This window comes from Melitaea cinxia, chromosome 10, assembly GCF_905220565.1.
Source record: "Melitaea cinxia chromosome 10, ilMelCinx1.1, whole genome shotgun sequence".
NCBI lineage: Eukaryota > Metazoa > Arthropoda > Insecta > Lepidoptera > Nymphalidae > Melitaea > Melitaea cinxia.
Genome location: NC_059403.1, coordinates 14,436,772 through 14,460,066, shown reverse-complemented (window position 1 = coordinate 14,460,066; position 23,295 = coordinate 14,436,772). Strand labels below are relative to the sequence as shown.

General features: G+C 36.3%; 4 protein-coding genes across 4 annotated transcripts in view; 2 read left to right on the top strand and 2 right to left on the bottom strand.

Moving 5' to 3' along the window:
* LOC123657508 (transmembrane protein 94) overlaps positions 1-12,644 on the top strand; it is a 35,986-nt gene extending 23,342 nt beyond the window's left edge. Inside the window, exons 16-27 of the mRNA XM_045593048.1 lie at positions 1,081-1,213; positions 1,454-1,594; positions 4,444-4,572; positions 4,713-4,792; positions 5,692-5,815; positions 6,192-6,242; positions 8,877-8,999; positions 9,569-9,733; positions 10,682-10,958; positions 11,051-11,144; positions 11,423-11,632; positions 12,388-12,644. Coding sequence (XP_045449004.1) covers positions 1,081-1,213; positions 1,454-1,594; positions 4,444-4,572; positions 4,713-4,792; positions 5,692-5,815; positions 6,192-6,242; positions 8,877-8,999; positions 9,569-9,733; positions 10,682-10,958; positions 11,051-11,144; positions 11,423-11,632; positions 12,388-12,460 — 1,600 coding nt within the window. The 3' untranslated portion in view covers positions 12,461-12,644. The remainder of the gene's footprint in view (positions 1-1,080; positions 1,214-1,453; positions 1,595-4,443; positions 4,573-4,712; positions 4,793-5,691; positions 5,816-6,191; positions 6,243-8,876; positions 9,000-9,568; positions 9,734-10,681; positions 10,959-11,050; positions 11,145-11,422; positions 11,633-12,387) is intronic.
* A 35-nt stretch (positions 12,645-12,679) lies between these two features.
* Positions 12,680-15,336, bottom strand: LOC123657509 (dual specificity mitogen-activated protein kinase kinase 6). The gene is made up of 3 exons (XM_045593050.1): positions 15,022-15,336; positions 14,393-14,558; positions 12,680-13,770 (listed from the first exon to the last, which is right to left on the bottom strand). The coding sequence occupies exons 1-3, from the start codon at positions 15,087-15,089 to the stop codon at positions 12,994-12,996; spliced, it is 1,011 nt and encodes a 336-aa protein (XP_045449006.1). The 5' UTR covers positions 15,090-15,336; the 3' UTR covers positions 12,680-12,993.
* A 2,060-nt stretch (positions 15,337-17,396) lies between these two features.
* On the top strand, positions 17,397-17,768 carry LOC123657460. The gene has a single exon (XM_045593003.1). It carries the CDS (start codon positions 17,397-17,399, stop codon positions 17,766-17,768), a length of 372 nt encoding a protein of 123 aa, XP_045448959.1.
* A 674-nt stretch (positions 17,769-18,442) lies between these two features.
* LOC123656909 (DNA excision repair protein ERCC-6-like) lies at positions 18,443-21,608 on the bottom strand. The gene is made up of 2 exons (XM_045592522.1): positions 21,388-21,608; positions 18,443-21,332 (listed from the first exon to the last, which is right to left on the bottom strand). Exon 2 carries the CDS (start codon positions 21,308-21,310, stop codon positions 18,446-18,448), a length of 2,865 nt encoding a protein of 954 aa, XP_045448478.1. The 5' UTR covers positions 21,311-21,332; positions 21,388-21,608; the 3' UTR covers positions 18,443-18,445.
* Positions 21,609-23,295: the final 1,687 nt, after the last annotated feature.

The following is a 23,295-nucleotide window of genomic DNA, read 5'->3' as shown; positions in this document are numbered from 1 at the left end:
TACCCTATTAAATAATTGTGTTTGCTCGCAAACGAAAAAAAACCGACTTCAATTACATCGACAAGTAACACAACGTAGATCGACGAAAAAAATAGTCAAGCAACTACGCGTTATCAAAGATTACTCAAAAAGTAGTTATCAGATCTCGATAAAATTTAAATGTGACCACATGATAAATATTCGCTTTCGATTAAATTAAAAATTATCAAAATCGGTATACCCAGTAGAAAGTTATTGCGGATTTTCGAGAGTTTCCCTCGATTTCTCTGAGATCCCATCATCAGATCCTGGTTTTCTTATGATGATACCAAACTAGGGATATCTCCTTTCCAACAAAAAAAGAAATTTCGAAACATGTTTAGAATTCCTAATGTGTGGGTAACACAAAAATAAAATCGTACATATTAAAAAAAGAAATATCAAAATCGGTACATCTAGTAGAAAGTTATGCGGTATAATACAACGTAGGTCGACGAAAAAAGCGTCAAGTAAAAACGCATTATTAGATATAACTCGAAAAGTAGTTGTTAGATCTGAAATAAATTTAAATGGGACCAATTGACACACACCACCTTTCGATTAAAACAAAATTTGTCGAAACCGGTCCACCCGGTCAAAAGTTTTTTTGGAAGTCGGTTAAAAAGTGTCTGTTAATAGGAAGTGACATGGACTTGTGATATAAATTTGCTTATTTTTTTGTTTTTCGCTTAGTTTACTTTTTGGTACTAATTATAAGACTAATCTAAAGCAACACACGAAGGTAGTTCGCTTTTAACCCCCGAGTTATATTCGCAGTCAATCCGACAATATTGCATGGAATCCAGTACTAACCTTACTAATTTGTTTAATTCCTCTGTAAACATTATATTGATTTTTAACACTGAACATCATCACTGATAACCAATATCAAGTATACGGGTTTATGACGTATTTTTAATACTTTTGGTGCGATGTAGAGTTAGCTTTTAGTATGTCACGATAAATTTATGAAAGTTTATATTTAAAAAAAGCAGATTTATTTATGATAGGATTTCTAAGGCTCTAATTTAAAGCAAATCTTTCGCTAATGTAAATGTTCAGTGGCACCATATCCTCATCCAAGGCGCTATCGATGTCCGCACCGGGCGCTATCAACGTCGAACACAATACCGTTAAGTTTGACGATGAAATCAAGAAAGCCAGACATTCGATCACGACTCAATGTGGAATAAAGGTAACGCTGACCTTGAATTTACGGATACAAGCATTCGCTTATTACCAAAACTTTTATAATAACATTTTTATAGTATGCACCTTAATAAAAAATATCTCCCATTTTTTCACAACCAACCTAAAAAAAGCCTCTACATTTTTTTCAAGTTTCGTACCCTTATAGCACTAACACTAGTTTGGAGTTTTGAAATACCCTTGGCAAGTAGGGCCCAAACCCTAGTGAACAAGGGTGCACTTGCAGTTCCAGCGCGGCAGCGGTAGCCGAACGTCGACTGACTCCCTCCTGGGCGCCGAGTCGCCCCCCGACGCCTGCCGCTCGCTATCTTGCCTCACCGACTCCACCGACCACACTGCGCCGCTCAACTTCGACATGAGCAATCGGGTCTGTACATAATGACAGCGGTAAAACTGTCAAATTGCAATCGATTTCAGCAATAATAGCGGTGCATTCTGTGGAGTCTAAAATGTAACTAAAAATACTAATTGACAGCATTAATTGCAATACTCCATAAACTCTAATTGTATGTTTTAAACGTTATTGGTTTGAAGGCGTCGTAATATAAATAAAAATGTATCGCCGTAATGTATGTAATATGTAAGCGTTCGAACGACTGCACCAAATTGATTATATCTTTTTTTGTGATCGCTATTGTCAGGATAAAGTTTATACAAAAGAAATTTAAAAAAAGCGATATATTGGCGAAAAAATACGGCGCATATTATGATACAATTGAAAAATTATTAAAAAAAATTGTTTTATGCGGTAAAACTACATACGGCAAAGTCTGTTATGCGGTTTGTCCCCTTTTTTAGAATTGTCCATAACAATCTGAAAAAGATTATATCTGATCAATTATTTACAGTTGGCTTAAAATTAAAGATTTTTTTTTTTTAGGTAAAACCTTTTTATTTTATTTTTAATGAAACATTTTTGTACCTCAAGTCATTATGCAAAACCCCATGGAGAAGCACCGAGACTAGTGTTTTTTGTCTAATTTCAATGTGAAAAGTATGAGGAACAAATAACAAACTGGCGTACAAATCATTGAAATCTCATACTTCGTGGTCGTTATTGTAACCAAGCCTGGACAGACTTCGTCCTCTCATAAGTTATTAGTAAATATTTTTAGTATTAACACGTTCAATGCCACTGCGATTTTCATGATGTCTTCGCGGATGCCGCATACATTTCACGTTGGACTCGCCAAGCGAGTCGCCGGCACTGCAATATAATTTGAATGGACTCGTCACGCGAGTTCACTGGCATTATGTAAGGGTAAAATTTATCTTTTGTTATTATTGTGGCCGGCTTAGTCTCCGTAACGTTTGTATCGGAAGTATAAAGTGTTTGAGGACTATTAAGTGTGTTTTAACTTAAAAACATGGCAAAAAACTCAAAGGATAAAAAAGTAGGAAAGTTTGTTTCGTAATTTAGGCAGTGGTTCTCAACTTTTTATACAGTAGTTAATTTTAAGGTTATATTTTATACTAATAATATTTCTGAAAGAATTCTTTCTGAGCACTTATGGGATAAACTAAAGAAAAGAGTAAGGGCAAGAAACGCACCGCCGACAGGTCTAAGAGAGCTCCAAACCGCAATCAAGGAAGAATGGGACAGCATACCGCAAGTGTTTGTAAAAAAATATATTTCTACAATGAAAAATCGAATGGAAGTGGTTATGCAGGCTGGGGGGGGGGGGGGGGCAATACCTCGTATTAACAAATCATTGTCTTCGAAAAAATATATTTTTTTTAACCTTTTATACCTGCTCAAAGTCTTACAAACCGAACTACCCGAAAGAGTGAATTTGGGTAATTCTATTGTTTTGTAGCTATTGTAATGATTTCGAAGGTCAAAGCTACACATAATGGGTTTTTAGAAAGCTAACAATGTGTACTTCAATTTAATTCGTTATTAATATTATAATTATTAATTTAGTTGTATTTGCAAACAACATTAAATTAAAAAATACTTGCGGTCAAAATTAAAATGTAAGGGCTGTGCGATTTATTTGCTCTCGAGTGTATTTCACTCACTCACATTTCATATCATGAAATTAAAAAAAAACTTATGTTAGTAAAAAAAAAAAAAACTTTTAATTTTCTTCTAAACGAAACTTGTCCTGACAATAACAAACACGAAAAAAAGAATTATCCAATTTGATATTAGATTTACAGTGAACGCCACATCAACCCACTAAAAATCAAACATAAAACCATATGTGTTAATAAAACCGCAATTTATCTGTTATTTAGATGTTTGTGATGCTTTCATTCTGTTTTAGGTTCATATTATAAATAGTATCCAAGCTATTAATTTGACGACGTTAAAGTTTGAGAATCTGCGGCATTGAACTCGCCTAGCGAGTTCATGGCATTGCAGAATATTTTTTTTTCTTTCAAATGTAAAAATGTTTTTTACATCCAGGCCACCATGTAAATGTTTAAATAATATCATATTAAGTCTATAATGTAATTTTGAACAGAATATACAGAAGCGTTTTGAAAATATTACCGAAAAACACTGAACTCGCCACGCGAGTCACCGGCACTGGAATAAAATTAACGTAAACACGCAGGGCGAGTCGGTGGCACTGAACGTGTTAAAACCTTCCACGGGCATTACGGAACATACAAAAAAGTAAATTAGCCGAATCCGTCGAACTCTTATTTTGAAGTTTATGTGAGCGTACCATTTGTAAATATCATCAATATAAGAAGTTTATAAATAGGAGCAAATAAAAATGTGACTGTTGCTTGTGACAAAAATGCTTTTACCTTTTGCTTTATTTCCTTCCTGCACTTTTTATTCCCATAAACATACAACGAAATTTGTAAAAAAAAAATCAGTGTTGTGAATCAAATTTTTTATTTGAGTCAAAAAATATGTTTTCTTCATCGGAATCTTTCATTTTATGTATGTTATTTTTTATTTGAGTCAAAAAATATGTTTTCTTCATCGGAATCTTTCATTTTATTTATGTTAAAGTTTAAATGCTTCTTCTAGTTATTAGAATCATTTTAATTCATTTCAAACCAAGTATGTTATAATGCCATTTTCGAATACATCATTTTATGGTTGTCCCTATTTTGCAGACTGTTAAACCAGTTTGCTTTCAAATGTTGCAGAAGGTGGAATTGTGAAAAAACGGACATAACTATTTATTTAAATTGCATTCTAAATTCGAAAAAATATGTGCCTAATTTATAATACCCTTAAATATCTCACAGGCGAAACTGCCTCGTGGTATTGAAAACATAAGGCCTCATATCGAACAAGTGGACAACGTGCCTCTGCTGGTGTCTCTCTTCACGGACTGCACTGCCAGCTCTGTTCAACGAATGATTGAAATTATGCAGGTATGATTATCGGCATGGATATAGGCGACGTTTTTTATAAAAAATAAAAAAACTTGGAAGTAATAAAGTTTTATCATCTTCAATTATTTCATTATTGAATTGATTCGTGAATGTAAGGAGGTGTTCTTTTTTTATTCTAGGATTATAGCGAAGTTGTGTGCGTGATGGGTTCAGCAGCCAACTGTCAAAACATGGAGATTTTTATGCAAGCTGATGCCAGGTTATTTTGTTTTATTTATTTCAATAAAAATTCCGGTACAAAAAAAATGGCCGCGGACCATATTACTGGTCTATAATATAAGCATCAGCCAAAAAGTAAATCACGGAATGTATCTTTGCTAGCGTACGATATAAAAAAAATATATTTATGCCTGCGCCTTTTCCTGCGTGGATTACACAATTTTAGATGTTACGTTTTGTCTTATTAAAATATAGCGTATGTCACTCAGTGTTAACGTAACATTTGACGACAATTTAGCGCAACAGTGAACGGTCACAGCATTAATTGTGGCTGTTGCGCTAGTAGTTGTTGGTTCGAACGTCGCACATGAAATAGAATTTGTATTGCCCATACAGATGTTTGCCGTTGTCTGAGTGTTCGTGCTTGTGTATTGTGTTTTCGGACCCCGACAGGAGTTAATCTTAGTGGGGGTCATTGAGTGTAAGGCGTTATTTTCTTATTTATTGATTATTATTATTATTCTAGTAAAAATATTTTTAAAATCAAAGATCCAGTAAGTAGTTTTAACAGAAAAAAATTAAAACTCTCCTCTCTAAAATATTAGTATTTATTATTTATCGTTGTGTCCATTTGTTATAAGTGTTCTTTGACGGTTAGCAGGAAAGTGGACATAAGGTGCCAATCAAACCACCAATTGCAAATTCATGCGACGTTTCGATCCTTTATTGGACCATGATGATATGATATAGATGCCTGATGATGGTCCAATAAAGGATCGAAACGTCGCATGAATTTGCAATTGGTGGTTTGATTGGGACCTTATGTCCACTTTCCTGCTAACCGTCAAAGAATATTAGTATTTATGTTAGAAAACCATCACCGTCATCAATATGTCGAGAACAGTAATACATTTTTTTTTTATATTTTTGCCCCGCCAGCATAGCAGTTGAGCCGTTATATCCAGTGTTGTGTCAAAAAATGCCGCCTTACCAAGTGCCTCGAGACTGCATCGGGCCGATCGACTTAGCAAGATCGCTCAACTCTGTGCCGTGTTCCTTGACGGTAATATATTGTCATATCAAGTTTTCTTGTTTAATACGATTTTTACTACAGCTGAAAAACTTTTAAAAGTCATCCGTGTTTGGCGCTAAAAAAAGTCATAATTCTGAATAAATGAACATATTAATTAATTAGATTGATATGAATAAGTAAGGTGAATTTAAGTAAAAATGACAAAAATAAATTTCAAAAGTTAGATATAAAATAGAATTCCAATGGTATATGACATCATTGCCTTATATTGCAGTTTCTTTTTATTTTCCCAAACTTGTTATTATAAAGTTATATAAAAAGCGTAGTATATAGTTAGTTAAGCAATTAGCATTAGGGTATTTTAAGCAATTATTAATATAAATATTAACGCACGCTTACCTAAAAGTTGAAAAACAAATGGCAAAGTCAGCCGTGCACCAACTACTGCTACAGTCAGGTATGTACGTCAATAGAAATGAAAATTTGTCATAAGAAATAAACAATTAAAAAATTAGGCTTTTAGTACTTATAGTTTAGTGAAAACTCTCATTTGCCTAAATATTCTTCAAGAACGTCAGTGTAAAATAGTCAGTGATTGTGAAAATTTCTAAAATGTCATTAATTATTAATCTTCAGGTTCTTAAAGGTTTCTGTAGCTAATATACGTATATTTGTATGTTTGTATTTTTGTTGCGTGGTTACGGGATTAACAATATAGCCAATATATACTAATATATACTCTCTTCCCGTGGGTGTCGTAAGAGGCGACTAAGGGATAACACAGTCCCACTACCACCTTGGAACTTATAAAGCCGACCGATGGCGGGATAACCATCCAACTACTGGCTTTCAAATACACAGGCCGAAGACGGGCAGCAGCGTCTTCGGTGCGACAAAGCCAACCCTGCGGTCGCCAACCCGCTTGCCCAGCGTGGTAATTATGGGCAAAACACATGAGTTCACTCCATTTTTGGCGCGAACTTGTGGAGGCCTATGTCCAGATGTAGACTCTAATAGGCTGAAATGATGATGTTTGTATTTATGTGCGCGCTTCAGCGTGTAATACCTCACTGCTGGGCATAGGCCTCTTTCTCCGTGTAGGAGGAAAATTAGATCTTAATCCACCACGCTTCTCCAATGCGGGTTGGTGGATATATTCCCTACTGTGAATAACGATCGCTATCAGGTGTATATGACAACCGGGACCGACGGCTTTACGTGCTCTCCGAGGAACAGTGGGGAGACCCACAAGGACTGCACAAACACTCAGACAACGGCAAACATCTATATGGCCAATTCAAATATTTGTCATGTGTGAGGATCGAACTCGCAACCGCCAGCGCAACAGCCACAAACTGCATTATACATTTTTATGTGCAGGTTTTAATATACAAAAAATGATGTTGCTCTTAACCAAATAAGCCGGTATATTTTGATCAAAATAATATTGTAGTTTGGTACTAAAAGTGTGACAAATTGTTTTGTTTAATGCTGAAAGTGAGACAATTTTTTTGTTTAATGCTGAAAGTGGGATAATTTGTTTGGTTAAATACTAAAAGTGTGACAATTTGTTTTCTTTAATACTGAAAGTGAGACATTTTTTTTTTTTGTTTAATGCTGAAAGTGGGACAATTTGTTTGGTTTAATACTGAAAGCGTGACAGTTTGTTTTGTTTAATGCTGAAGGTGGGAAAATTTGTTTGGTTTAATCCTGAAAATGTAACCATTTGTTTTGCTTAATGGTGAAAGTGTGACAATTTGTTTTAATACTGAAAGTCATAGATCAAGTAAAAAAAGGTAGGTAATGCGCGGCCTTTGTTGTTACTGAAGCCACAAAACTCGGCTCCTTCAAGTAAACACACGCGCTCACGCACACATATGCATCAAACTACGCTCATTTTCGTTAGTATCTCACGGGCCCTCGTACAGTAACTTTGCCTTCAAAATGCCGTTCTTATGTAATTAAATGGTGCAAAAACAATACCAAAGTGAATAAAAAGTCTGAAGAAATATCGTTTCACACGTAAGTACATACAAAACTTTATATTTCTTGTTATTCCAAAATAATGTTGAGGTTATTCGGAACTTATAATTTCGATGTCCCGAAATGACGTACCGAGGGAGTGTTACCAGTAATTTTTATTTCCATTAGCCCAAAATGCGGGTAAGTATATTGTAGGCAATCATAGAAAAATAATTAAGTAGAAAGTTGACAACATTATTGTTTTTTTTTTATCGTGTGATTTTTATGTTTTTCCTAAATTGAAGTCAAGTTAAATATGAATTTTTAACTCGTTTGTTTCTGTTTAAATTTGTGAATTAACTACTCATATTTGACTACTAAATATCATGGTTTTAGGTTTCCAACGAATATTTTAATAGGAGATGAATGGGTAGCTGCTTTACGACTGAGCCGAAATGAACTACAACGACAGCCATCCTCATCTAGTTTGTTTGTTCAAACCATTTTGATAAAGCTGACATGTACGGTACAAAACGTGGACTTCGTAGAGTACCATCAAGTACATACTGATACTTACTACTACGTATTTTAATGTTATATTTTTTGTTCTAGGACCTACCGGATGAGTCTAAATTAGTCGTTAACCAAGATTCAATCTTCGATACACCTAGAAAACATAAACTAAGAGAAAAGTTAAAAAAACAGGAACTTAATTTTAAAAAAAATTTAAAAATAAAATCAATTTATTACAGCAAAGAGTTAGACGTCTTTAAAGCAGGAACTTGCCCCTCAGAGAAATTATCAATTACTTAAAAACGCAAGTTTTCATTGACACAGATTTATATAATTCAATAAATCAAAACACAGCTACAATAGATTTATGTAGCAATTTGAATCGAAAAAAGGAGTAAATATATTTAAAACTATAAACAGGTTTTTATTTTCACATACCCATTTTACCTATATTAAATTAATTGTTTAATAAAAATTTTAGGGACTTTTTTTGAAAAGTGTCAACACTTCACTCACTCACACATCTTTAAAAAAGTGGCTTCAGTTTTCTGTTCTAGGTGCGTTATCTATTTTTTTACTTTATCTATGCTGAAAGTGTGACCGTTCGTCCCGGCAGATGTCTCGCGACGCAGACGTGTCCCTGTTCGCGCTCATCACGATGTCGCGTCACTTTACGATGTGCGTGTGGAACAGCACGCAGTTCTGGATCTGTAGCTCTTGCTTCCTATCACTATTGCAGGTAGGCGAAATAAAAATTCCACGACTTTTTGAACACTTTGGGATTTATGTTGATTTGTAACAGTGTTATTACGCTGAGGAAACGGATATTATTAATTTCATCAAATAAAACCACCATTTGAAATTGAGATTATATCCTTTCTATTATTAAAGACTAAAATTTTGTTTATAAATGACTAAGTCTGAAATTGTTAAGTCAATTTTAGTCTTTATAATGACAGAACTTTTTCGGATTTTTAAATGCCCGACATTTCGGATACTTTACAGCAACCATGACCACGGGAGGAGGTTCTTCCGAAAATTCCGAAATGAAATTCGTGTAAACATTAGAAAATAATTTTAGTCTTTCTTAATCCGGCTCGAAGGACCATTTTATAGTAGGTATATTCGTTCTTGCAAAGCAGACTGAAACTAAAAAACTTGCTAACCAAACGTGACGACTAACGGGAAAGGATCCATAAATATCAATAAAATCTAAACTAGCTTAGAAGATAAATGCAGGATGCAGCTGTCCATGCTATAAACTAGCCGACATCAATACTGTATGGAATGGTTGTGGGTCTTTATTAGGTGGGATCGGTGATGTGTTTCGGTGCGGGCGCGCTGAGCGTGGGCGGCGCGGTGGTGAGCTCCCTCGTGGCCGCGCTGCTGGCGGCCGCGCTTAGCTTCGCGCCGCCGCACGCCGCGCTCGTGCTGCGCGCCGCCACGCGCCCCGCGCGCGCCTTCTCCGCGAGGGTGAGTGGCCGCTCTCTACGACCGCCTCTACACTCTACACTCTACACAGTCACTGGCGGCCGCGCTCAGCTTCGCGCCGCCGCACGCCGCGCTCGTGCTGCGCGCCGCCACGCGCCCCGCGCGCGCCTTCTCCGCGAGGGTGAGTGGCCGCTCTCTACGACCGCCTCTACACTCTACACTCTACACAGTCACTGGCGGCCGCGCTCAGCTTCGCGCCGCCGCACGCCGCGCTCGTGCTGCGCGCCGCCACGCGCCCCGCGCGCGCCTTCTCCGCGAGGGTGAGTGGCCGCTCTCTACGACCGCCTCTACACTCTACACTCTACACAGTCACTGGCGGCCGCGCTCAGCTTCGCGCCGCCGCACGCCGCGCTCGTGCTGCGCGCCGCCACGCGCCCCGCGCGCGCCTTCTCCGCGAGGGTGAGTGGCCGCTCTCTACGACCGCCTCTACACTCTACACTCTACACAGTCACTGGCGGCCGCGCTCAGCTTCGCGCCGCCGCACGCCGCGCTCGTGCTGCGCGCCGCCACGCGCCCCGCGCGCGCCTTCTCCGCGAGGGTGAGTGGCCGCTCTCTACGACTGCCTCTACACTCTACACTCTACACAGTCACTGGCTTCTTTGCGAAAATCACAGCAAATAATACTGCTTTCAAGTAGTATTGTGCTCCTGCGCTAAAAAAGGTAGCAAAAACTCATAAAGAAGGTCGAGAGGACGTAAAGCGAGGCGCGGCAATGCTCCTAACGTTGCAGGCATTTATTGGCTATGGCAATCGTTTACCCTCAGGCGGACCGTACGCTTGTTTTCCATCCTAAAGGTATAAAAAAATGAAAGACTCGACTCTCCTGTGTCACCGGTGTATGCACCGCTTACAACAACGCTCAGTTTCGCACAACGTTTTACACGTTTTGTACGCTTCTTTTGTAATGATAAAATATTAAATTGTCGACAGATGGCGGTGTTCGTATTTTGGTGCTACGCATGCAAGTTCCTACCTTCGGCTATTTCGATCTTAATTATATACGGCCTTACATTACGAAGCTTTTGCGAGCAGATAGCCACGTTCACGAATCGAACCTCGTGCTGGCTGGTGTATCCCGTTAACGTTGGCAACTACTCGAGTAGCGAAGATTTGTCGTTGAAGAGCTGGCACGGCTGGGGAGATGATTTCTACGACGGGTTTTATTTAGCTCAACATTTTACTCTAGCATTGATAACATTGCATTTAAGTGAGTTTTATTATTATTTATATCTTATCTTTTACAATATTACGAATTTTATGCATTTTTAATATGTAATAATAATGATTTGCTCTTTGCAGTCGTTATATCGCTGTCGTTTATACATCGGCATTCTTCTATCTGGCAAGCGCGATTCTGGACGAATTGGGTGTGGTGTGTGACTGTAGTGTTTTTGTAAGTGATGATTTTTTTTCTAAACAATTGTAGTCTTAAAAATCACTCTTTTTTATAACTCAGTCCGCTTCAAAGTAGTAAAAGTTTAAAATCCGGCTTTAGAAATTATACACCCTCATGTGTTTAATGACAATGTTTCAGTACACATGTACATTATATGGAACCAATACAATACAAAAGATAATTCTTACTATTGCCACGAACCTGTAATGTTTCCGTATGTATTTTTAAGTGCAATAAAGATCGTATATTAGAGTAAGGGCAGGGTCGTCCCGCAGGGTGGTGGCGCAGGTGACGTTCAGCGCGGCGCTGGTGCGGCAGTCGTACGGCGGGTGCGCGTGGGGCGCGTGGGGCGCGGGCGGCGCGGGGCGCGCGGGGGGCGCGTGCGCGCCGCGCTACCGCGTGCGCCCGCCGCTGCTGGCCGCCGCCGCCGCCTCGCCGCTGCTGGCGCTCGCGCTCAACGAGCTCATCAAGTGGCAGGAGCTCAAGTGAGTGTGCTATGCGCTTAGGCTCACCAGGAAGCTAAACAGAAAACTACTAGCGGCGCCGGCACACGATAGATTGCTGACATGACGACAGCGCCACCTACACCGGGTCAATTTGCATTTTCGACCCAGGGACTCATCCATATGCATACAAAGGGCCGGATTCAGGGGAACTGGGACTGCAAGCCCCGAGGCCTCCACGAAAGAGCAGCGTGGTGGATTAAGCTCTGATCCTTCTCCTACATGGTGAAAGGGGCCTATGCCCAGTTCTGGGATATTATAGGCTGAAGCGAATTTCGGCTGTGGTATGCCTACAAGTGTCTGTATATGAACCTGAACGGAAAGACGCCAGTTTAATAGCACGTTGTATAAGTGAATCATTATTTCAGCCTATTACAGTCAGTGGACATAGGCCTCCACAAGTTTTGCCTATAGTCACCACGCTGGACAGGCGGATTGGTGACCGCAGGGCTGGATTTGTCGCACCGAAGACGCTGCTGCCCGTCTTTGGCCTGTTTATTTCAAAGCCAGCAGTTGGATGGCTATCGCGCCATCGGTCGGGTTTTTAACGTCCAAGGTGGTAGTGGAACTGTGTTATCCCTTAATCGCCTCTTACGACACCCACGAGTAGAGGGGGTGGCTATATTCTTTACTGCCGTAGCCACACAGGGAATTATGGCGGTGTGTGTATGAATGAATAAGTAAAATGATACTGTAGAATATTTTACTCTTATTAAACCATCTGTTTCGTCTTACAGAGTTGACGCAAGAAATCAGAGACGAGCTAGATTAGACTTCGGCACTAAGTTGGGGATGAACTCGCCCTTTTAGAGAGAGATTGTCATATCTAGTCAATTACAATTGAGTAAATTTTAATATGACAATGCCAATGGTTGAAGTTTAGTTTTAAGTGAAATGTTGTACTTTTTTTGTACCTTCCTTCTATTTTGTACTTAATTTACTCAACAAATCCATTACAGACATTAATTTTTTTAATAAATGATATTCTCACAAATCTGGATATTTTTATGGTAGAATAAGAAAATATAATTTTAAACAAATATTTTATTTGGACTAATTTATCTTGTGATGTATATAATGTTTCGCCCTGTCATAAACAATTCACAAATGGCTTACAAGTCACTGTTAGAAATTAGGCACTGGCTTTTAGAATAGACAAAATACTTCAATGTTATGTTTCACAGACTTACAAAATATAAATCTACATCCTTTAAACAACTATACTTAATCTTGCCATAAATTAAGTGTTAATAACAATTTTTAATTATGATCTCTACTGTCTACACTATTGTTAGTTGCTAAACACTTGTACTTATAGGTAAGTAAATAATTTATTCCTATCACTAGGAATCATCGGGTAAATCTAGTATTTCTTGAACAAACGAGGCCACGTCGGTTTCTTTCTGACTGTGCTCCAAGCAAAATGGATGTGTTAAAAGTGCATCATAATTAGGTCTTTGTTTATAATCTTTCTTGAGACATTTTGTAATCATATCTTCAAACTCTGGTGTAAATTGACCACTTGGAAGACTTGGAGGATCATCTTTTACTACTTGCTTAAGTTGCTCAAATGGTGTGCCCCATGTGTTATATGGGAATTTACCAGTAGCTAGTTCAATCATAGATATTCCAAGGGACCAAACGTCGCTACGAATGTCATATTGACCAGGATTACCACTTGGGTCAATGCGTTCTGGTGCCATGTATGGTTTACATCCTGCATCAATAGTTTTAGCTACTGAGTCAACTAAATATCCTGAGATACCGAAGTCACACATCTTCACTTCCCCTTTCCTATTTATTAAGATATTGGAAGGTTTTACATCTCTGTGAATGACCCTCAGTTTTGAATACAAGTAATGGAGGGCACTTACAACTGAAAATGCAATTTTGCCAAGAATATTTTCTGTTATAGTCTTATTGTTCTTGTAGACCTTAGTGTAGAACTTATCAAGACTCATATCCATAACTTCCATACAGATCCATACATCACCCTCTCGGAACATGGCACCATAAAAATGGACAGTGTATGGGCATGCACTAGCCCTCATAGAGACATCGAGATCCATCAACAAACGCTTTAGCTCCAATGATTGAGCATTAAATGATGCTGTAATTCTCTGTAAGACAAAAGTAATCAAATTAGAAATACTTTCTTATTTTATGTAAGTAAAAATTTAATTATGTATGTTATAGTAGGCATGAAGAAAATGTTAATCTATACTAATAAAATAAAGAGGTAAAGTTTTTGTTAACTTTGTTTGTATGTAGGGGGAAATCTTCGCGAATACTGATCCGATCGTGAAAATTCTTTCACTAACAGAAAGCTACAATATTCAGGAGTGACATAGGCTATATTTTATTGTAATTGAACAAAAAATTCAGTAAATAAGAAAAATATTAAAATATAATATCAAAATGGTAAATAAACTAGCGCCATCTATCGGTATTAGAAAACAATTTATTAGTCTTTCGATGTTATAATTTTGTCTTATTTTAGTCTATCGACGACGTTTTCTCGATTTTTGATAGATGGCATTGGAGCAACCTATTTATTTAAGTGCTATAAAATTTGTTCTTTAAAGTATGTTATTTGGTTCTGTAATAAAATAATAAATACACGGGAGCAACATATTATTTATTTAAGTGCTATAAAATTTGTTCTTTAAAGTATATTATTTGATTAATATAATAATAATTAACGCCCAACGAAGTGGGCACGGGTCGACTAGTAACATATACCTTTACAGCCATAATTGTGTTACTGGGTTTGTGGTGCATCTTTTCTACAATGCCATAGGCTCCACGTCCAAGATCACAAATCTTCACCAGGTCATCAGCATGGACAGTAAAAGTCTTATCATCGACTGTGATAGTGGTTTGCTTGTCCAGGTTTCTTGGAGGAGTCCTGAAACATTATATCTATAAGAACCCTTTTAAACCATGCCATATTAAAGATAGTCTTTAATATGATATACAATAATAAATTAGAATATCAGAATATATTTTAAATAATGGAATAATATTTAGTCATTTTTCTGTTGAAATCTGAAATTGAATCCAGCTTCCTTCCTTGCCCATGAGAAATTTATAGACATATCTCACATACACTCTCTAATAAACGCAATTATTTCATTAAGTTATATATTAAGTCTGCATTTTGGTGTTAGTTATTTAACCATAAATTTTAAATGGAAAAAAAGGAAAACAACTATAACCTATGACACACAAGTTACACAGTTAAAAAGTATCTTAAAATAAAACAAAACGTAGTGAATAAATGCATGTCCCAGAAATTAAATTGTTATTTAAATATAGACAACTTACTGCATCAATCGACAAAATATTGAGGTGCAATACATTTAACTTACACAGTAACTTGTTCCTCTTGGGGTTTGAAACTAAACCCTGGCGGTGGTGGTTTCCTCCGGCCGGACATTTTCACCACAAGATCGCTTCGAAAACCTGACCAAACTAATGCTATTCCAAATTAGACCCAGATCTCTCGTGTTGAGATACAATACCAATAAATTATTTTGTAAATGACATATCGTTACAGTATTTGTAAAGCGACTGATTTACGAATGATTTTCAAAAGGTAAATTTATAAACAATTCCTACATTTACCCAAAAATGTGTAAATTATTACAATATTCACAATTTCAGTAATTTGTTTGACATTTGCTAATAGTGTTGCCGACAAAATTTTCGTTAAAAATACCAAGCTTGTAAAAAAATCATGAAGTTAGTTAAAAAATTAAGTGTAATATTTAATGAATTATTAAACGTATTTTAAATATTTTTGTATTACGTAATAATAAGACACAATTAAGAATTTAATATATATAAAACACCGCTGGCTTCCACAAGGCAGCGTTTTCTCTCCCTTATTATTCTTTGTGTTTATTAACAACATCTCACGTGCTATTTCTTCTCCCTACAACATGTATGCGGATGATTTGCAAATATATCGTCATTTTGAGCTGACCGAGCTGCATGAGTCTATTAAATATCTAAATGACGACCTTTCAGCTATTAACCCTGTGGGCTGAATGGTTTGGTCTTCATAATAATCCATCTAAATCACAGGCAATAATTGTCGGTAGCAGTCGTTTAAGAAACATTCGGTTTCTTATTATTATCTTATTAAGTGCTATTAAGAACATTAAGGAACGATTTTATTTCAGTGAGAACTTATATAAAAAGACTCCCATTTTTCGTTATAATAAACACTTTGTTCTCATAGAATGAGCTGACGGCGCCATGATTCGCTTAAACCGAATATAAAAATTATCATATCAAAAATTTCGATCTAGCGGGTAGGTCGTTCCGTAGCTTAATTGACTAGAGCGCCAACACGGTCAGTCGGAGACGCGGGTTCGAACTCCGCTAGAGCGGTCAATTTTTGATATGATATTCAAAAATGTTTAGAATTCCTAATGTGTGGGTACACAAAAATAAAATCGTAGATATTTAAAAATAGCATGGTGTCGTCTCCTGTCAAAGATTTTCATTGTAATATGAAACTTTGAATAGTTACGGGTTTCTGTAAAGAGCTCACTATAGACGGCGCCACGGTTCGCTTAAACCGAATATAAAAATTATCGTATCAAAAATTTCGATCTAGCGGGTACATCGTTCCATAGCTGAATTGGCTAGTGCGCCGACACGATCAGTCGGAGACGCGGGTTCGAACGCCGCTGGAGCGGTCAATTTTTGATATGATATTCAAAAATGTTCACATAATCTAAGTTATTATGCAGCATTTAATCCTGACAATTGAATTTGAAAATTAATAAAAGACCCGTCTAAGATTCGCTTGAAAAGTGACGGATACGGATACAGATCTCATTATTCCCGCGGATATCCGCTGATACAGATATCCGAAACATCACTAATAGGTATGCAAAATATCCTACTTAAAGAAATTTTTAGAGATTTATCAAATGAAAACATCTGCAATAAACAATTTGTTTTATGATAAAAGCTTTTATTTAACTTGTAATGTATGTATGTATGTTTGTTAGGATTGAATCTCGCAACTCAATTTTAAAACATATATATTTAACCGATTGAACTGAAATATTGTATAAAAGTTTTGTTTGAATGACAATGCATGTTTAGCTATGTGACGTCATTCCAAACTCAACATGGCGTCCACCCCCAAGACGGCGGAAAGTATTTTTAATGCACTCCAATATGGGTATCAAATGAAAGAGCTTGCTAAGCTTAGCTTGAAACATGAAGTGATGTCCCTGTAAATCGTAAATGTAAATTAGAGATGGTGAGCTTTTGGAGATATTTTTTTTATAGAATAGGGGGCAAACGGACAGTTGGCTCACCTAGTGTTAAATGAAAATAACATCCACAGACACCCGCTACATCAAAGGATTAGCAGGCACGTTGCTGGCCTTTCAAATAGGAATATGCTCTTCTTTTGAAGGTCCCTAAGTTGTATCGGTTTGGAAATAACGTAGGTGGTAGCTGGTTCCATAGAGTGGTCGTGTACAGCAGGAAATGGCGCAAAAATCAAGCTGTCGGACATCGAGGTGATGTGGGTGAAATTTGGAATTTTGATGCGATGTCCGGTGGTGGAATTCTACTGTAGGTATCAGTCCGAACAATTCCTCAGAACACTTCCCGTGGTAGATACAGTAGAAGATGCAGTCGGGTCACTACCCGACATCTCTACGCAGCGTCAAAGAATCGAGCCAATGGAAGAGAATCTTGTCGCCGACAATTCGAGATGGTAGACTTTTGGAGATGGTTATCCTTTGGAGGTGGTGGGCCTTTGGAGGCGGTGGGCCTTAGGAGGCGGTGGGCCTTTGGAGGCGGTGGGCCTTTGGAGGCGGTGGGCCTTTGGAGGCGGTGGGCCTTTGGAGGCGGTGGGCCTTTGGAGGCGGTGGGCCTTTGGAGGCGGTGGGCCTTTGGAGGCGGTGGGCCTTTGGAGGCGGTGGGCCTTTGGAGGCGGTGGGCCTTTGGAGGCGGTGGGCCTTTGGAGGCGGTGGGCCTTTGGAGGCGGTGGGCCTTTGGAGGCGGTGGGCCTTTGGAGGTGGTGGATCCTTGGAGGTGGTGGACCCTTAGAGGTGGTGGACCTTTGGAGGTGGTGGACTTTTAAAGATGGCGGACTAGTTATTTTAATGCAATACGAGAATGTACTCGAAAGATAAAGACATCACTTTCGTCGTTAATTGACTAGCCCGTTGGCGCAGTTTGTAGTAAACCTGCTTTCTGCTTATATATTTATTATTTATAAGTATGTATATCAAAAAATATATATGTAGCTATACTAGTCGGCTGTTACCTATAACACAAGCATTAAGTTTCTTACTTTAGAAACAGACGACCGTGTGTGTTTATACTTATTTATTTATAATTTACTTATCTATATAGGTCGCGACAAGCTTTTAAATCTTATAAATTGTGTAATGATGTTCATATGTTAATTATGAAAGTTTTAGCGGAAATGTTTATTTTATTTTAGCGCATTTAAAATAAAATATTTGGACTTAAAATGAGGAAGCTGTGTTTGCCTGTAATTGGATCTAAATCCTAACATGACGATTCATATAAATTGTACTCTTAATACTATATCTGATGTATATCTGTTGGTAACCAAATAAAATAAAATAAAATAAATGAAAAGCTTGTATTTTTTTATATAGGTAATTCTAGAAGCATATCAAAATCCTTTAAATATAAAGTAATAAATTTTCTAAAAGTATTTTTAGTACTCATAGTAAGTTTAGTTTATTGAATAAATATAACTATGGTAAATAATAAAATGTTGAATCATTATGTAGAAAACTTTATTGCTCTTACAGCTTTCTTAGCAGTTCTAATTGCTTCTTGTCGTATTTTGTGTCGTTTTTCTTTCTCAGCCAAACCAACAACCACATCATGATGTAATGCATTTTTAACAGTTGCTTTAGCAAAGAGTTTACTTAGAACATAATCATCATCACTACATTTTTTATTTTTATCTTTCTTCTGTTTTTTATGTTTAACTTTTTTCACTTTTACCAAATTCTCGATCTCACATTCTGATGAGTATTTTCTTTTCCGAGACTTAGATTTTTCTTTTGTTCTAGTTTTATCAACAATTACATCTATTTTATCTGTTATTAATTGTAAGTTTCGTTCGCTGGTCTTATTGTTAGCCTCTATGCTTTTCTCGTCTTTTACATTCTGAGACTCGCCTGTTATTTCATTTATTTTATCATCTTCTTGAGAATTTAAAACATCTTTTATTAAATTTTCTTCATAATCTTTTTTTGTGTGCTTATTTACAATATCTAACTCGGAAAGAACACACTCAAATGGTGTACTAGTTATTTTATTGTCAAAAATATTTGTTTCTGGTTCTTCAATTTTTGGTGGATTTAATATTAATTCTCGTTTTTTCTTATATTTTTCACGAGGGTCATCTTGATTGGCCGATGCCATCTCTAAGTTCTTTTTAATTTTTTTACTTATTTCTCTAGCTTTCCTTCGCATTTCTTCCACTTTTCGTTTTGAGAATGATGAACTTTTAGATATTTTTCTTTTTTCTTCATTTTTTACTTGATCAGTCAAATTAACTTTGGTATGTTTGAAGAGAGCTGCTGTTTCTGTATCTCCTTCACAGTTCAGGTCTTCAAGTGTAAACAAACCTTGTAAAGTACTTGTTGTGAGGACATTTTTTTGGTTAGGATCTATTAGAATTTTGTTGCTAAGGAAATTTTTAAAAATTTGTCTTTGGTATATTTTTTCTTCAATGGTCCCAGCAGAGAGCAACCTGTATACAGTAACATTTCTTTGTTGGCCTATTCTCCAAGCTCTTTCTTTGGCTTGGTTGTCTGTCGCGGGATTCCAATCTGGATCATATATAATAACTCTATCAGCCCCAGTTAAGTTTACTCCTAGACCACCAACTCTAGTTGTAGCAAGAAAAACTAAATATTCAGGATTCTCATTAAAAGTTTTAATTAAATTTTGTCTATTGCTAATGCTAACTGTACCATCCATTTTTAAATATTTAAAGTTATGATTTTGTAAATGCTGTTCCAATAAACAAAGCATTGCTCGAGACTGTGAAAATATTAATGTCCTATGACCTTGTTTTAACCAAATTTTTAATAAGGAATGTACAACTGACATTTTGCCAGATCTTTTCCAGAGACCAAATGTTTCTGCATCTATTTCTTCGTTTTCTTCATATGCTTCATAAAGATAAAGATCAGGATGGTTACATATTTTTCTGAGAGTTGATAATGCAACTAAAACTCTAGCTCTTAAAGGATCTCCAAATTTTGAATCTTTATCCAATATACTACGAACTGTGCTGCTCATGAGATAACCCATATACAAATCCCGTTGCTCTTTAGTAAGAGCACAGAAGAGAACTTGCTCATTTTTTTCTGGTAAATGGATATGATCTTGTACTTCTGCCTTCGTTCTTCTTAACATATAAGGTGTAATAATATTTTTCAGAGCTTTAGCAATTTCTAAGGCTGTTGCTTCTTGATATTCAGTGGCATTTGCATAACCTCCTTGAGTTATAGGTACTGCAAAATGATCCATAAATGCAGTATGAGTACCCAGTAGCCCTGGTCTCATAAAATCAAACAAAGACCACAATTCTTGCAGACTGTTCTGCATGGGTGAACCAGTAATTAACAGTTTATGAGGGGTACTAAACTTTTTAACTAGTTTACTAACTTGAGTGTTGGGATTTCTTATTTTGTGTCCTTCATCTAAGATAATATAGTGCCATTTTTTCAACAATAAATCTTTTATATATTTGACAATTCCAGCATATGTAATTAACAAAATACCATGTGATGAATGCAAGTCTCGAATCAGTTTATTGTGATTGCCACTGTGGGAACCAGAGTGATGGAGTACTGCTATTCGGAGATGTGGATACCAAAAATGAAAATGAGATACCCATTGGTATATAACAGTAGCTGGAGCTACAATAATTGAGGGACCTAGTCCTCCCCAGGTGCCACAATCTGTTTTTGATAATCCCGCTAAAAAAGCAATGATCTGAACAGTTTTTCCTAAACCCATCTCATCTCCCAGTAACCCCCCTGAGTCCACCTGATGTAACTCCCACAGCCACTTGACTCCAGTTCTTTGATATTTATACAACTGCTTCCAAATGAAGTTAGGGACACAAAAGCCATTCTGTAATTCATGATTTACATCATGGTCTTTATATCCTTCCAAAATGTATTGTATGTCAGCAGAACTATATGCACCGTCATATGTTCCAGACAGACATGATTTAAGACAATTTCTCCAATTATCGATTCTTTCATTATAAAGAATTTCATTTCCGTCATCAATTATTCTCTTGATATTTTGTTTAGTACGAGATGTAGAAGCTAAATTCGGTAGGTGTACATCGTCATATTCTTCACAGGACGGTATGTATTCGCTATCCTCGTCAGAACTTTTCGTTCCTGACGTACTCGCTTGAGGAAACGTTTTATCAGTTTTATCATTTTCGTTTACAGTGATTTGAAAGTTCTTCTTTTGTTTTTTCGATATTAAGTCTGCTACTTTTTTACTTTTTTGCGTTACGCTGTCTACAATTTCATGTTTTGATTCAAGTTTTTGTTTTGCAAGCGCTAATTGGGTCTCTAAGTACTTATTTATTATGGAATCAACCATGTTTCTTAATTTTACAGTAAATCAAAGAGTATATAAGTAAATAAATTAAATTACAAAATATAAGTAATACAGTAAATTACAAAATATACTTCCAAACGTCAAAGCAAAGCGTCAAAGTTTATTGAATACCATGTTGAAAACTGATGTGCCTACAATTATCATTCATTTGTATTTAAAACTTTTTTATTTAATAGCTTTAAGTTTATCAAAAATTATTTTCTTTGCTTATTTTCCACAGAATACGAACACATTATTCGAAATGCTTAGCATAGATAATACATTACTTAAACCATCTATATAAATAATTCTAATGCTTTGAACCAACTTTCTGTAAGTATTACTATGCTCTGTGGAATCAACTTAGTAGTTTTTTAACACAATGAGCAATTTGAAATATTGTAATCATCAAAAGATATAGGAGTTTGAAATTATTGATAAATTAATATTTTTTCAACGATTTTATTGATTTTTAATTAATAGACAACGTAGTTGAATTGAGCTATTGAAAATCTATCGATTAGTATTTTTTTTCTTACAAATATCATTATTTTGCAGGCTGGGGTGGGCTAGGTCTTAGAATGGGTTAGATCACCTTTAAACATACTCTAGGTGAGAAGCTTTATATACTCTTTGGTTTAGATTTGGTGCGTTCCATATAAGGCCCACAACGCCATCGACTATTGAAATTACCGTTCCACTAAGGTAAAAAACGCCGTGGGCGTACTTATAAGTAGTACTTGTAAGTAGTAAGTATACTTGTAGGCGAATTTTATAAGTAGAACGCATCTTTGGGCACTTTCAGGTGTCAGCTGTGTGGTCGCAATATTGTGGAAACGCGCAGTTGTGGGGGTTATGAGTTAATATTTCGCGAGGATTGGAGTTAGACTTAATCCAACTTTGATTCCCGGGAATCGATCGCTGCGTTTTTGCAGAATCGAATGATAACATTCACACTTTGACATTGACAATTGTTTTCTTAAAATTCCCGCCACGCATGCTCCATGATATATATTTTTTAATTTATTTTATAGACTATAGATTTCAGATATTTTATTGTGCCTTAGCTAAAAGGTAGCAAAAGCTTCACACTGTACAGCCTACGCTGTCATAACTTAAAACTAATTTTAAAAAAAGTTTGGCGCCCTTAGTGTAATTCTGATAGTAAAATTTAGGTACATTCTTTAATGTGTTAATATATTATATTTACTATCATGTGCAATTTTAGAAACTATTATTATTGCCAAGGCTTTTGAGCGCTGAGCTTCAAACGTACATTATCTGGTCAGTTTCACTTTCACTAAAACTGACATTAATGTATGAGTCTTTCGTGATTGTTCCTTCTCTCGCTACAGAGATGTTAAACTTTTAAATCAGTGTATCGATTAAAAACCTTTATTTTATTCACTTTACTACTTTATATATATGACACAATAAGTACCTCATATTTAATTTAATAATTACTACATAATATATACTTAGGTTTACTAATTAACAAAATTGCTTAAGCAATAAGCCCTTAATACAAATACATCCACGCAAAATAGGCGTACTGAGACGTCGAGTTGCGGAGAATAGCCCGTGAAAAAATACAAATACATGCTTCAATAAAAAAAAAAAAAATCTTTTATAATTAACTTTATGACTAATAAAAACAAAATTAAATAGTGTTCGAAATTGTCAATAGATATAAATATTTAATGAGCACTTTGTATGAATATGAACATTTTATTTATTTATATTTTTTCTTACCAAGACATTTTGTATTGTATTTTCTGTAGACAAGAATAAAATAACGATATGTAAAAATAAAGCTTTTATTTGGATAGTCTTTAGATTAAGAGCCGTCGAATTAATTTTATAACGTAATTATGCCGATAAACGGTCCAGTCTTGAAGTTAGATAATTAGGGTTATTTTTTTTTGTATCGAAATTTTGCCGATCTACAGTCAAATTTTGAGCTTAGATAGGTTAGGTTAATCTTTTTT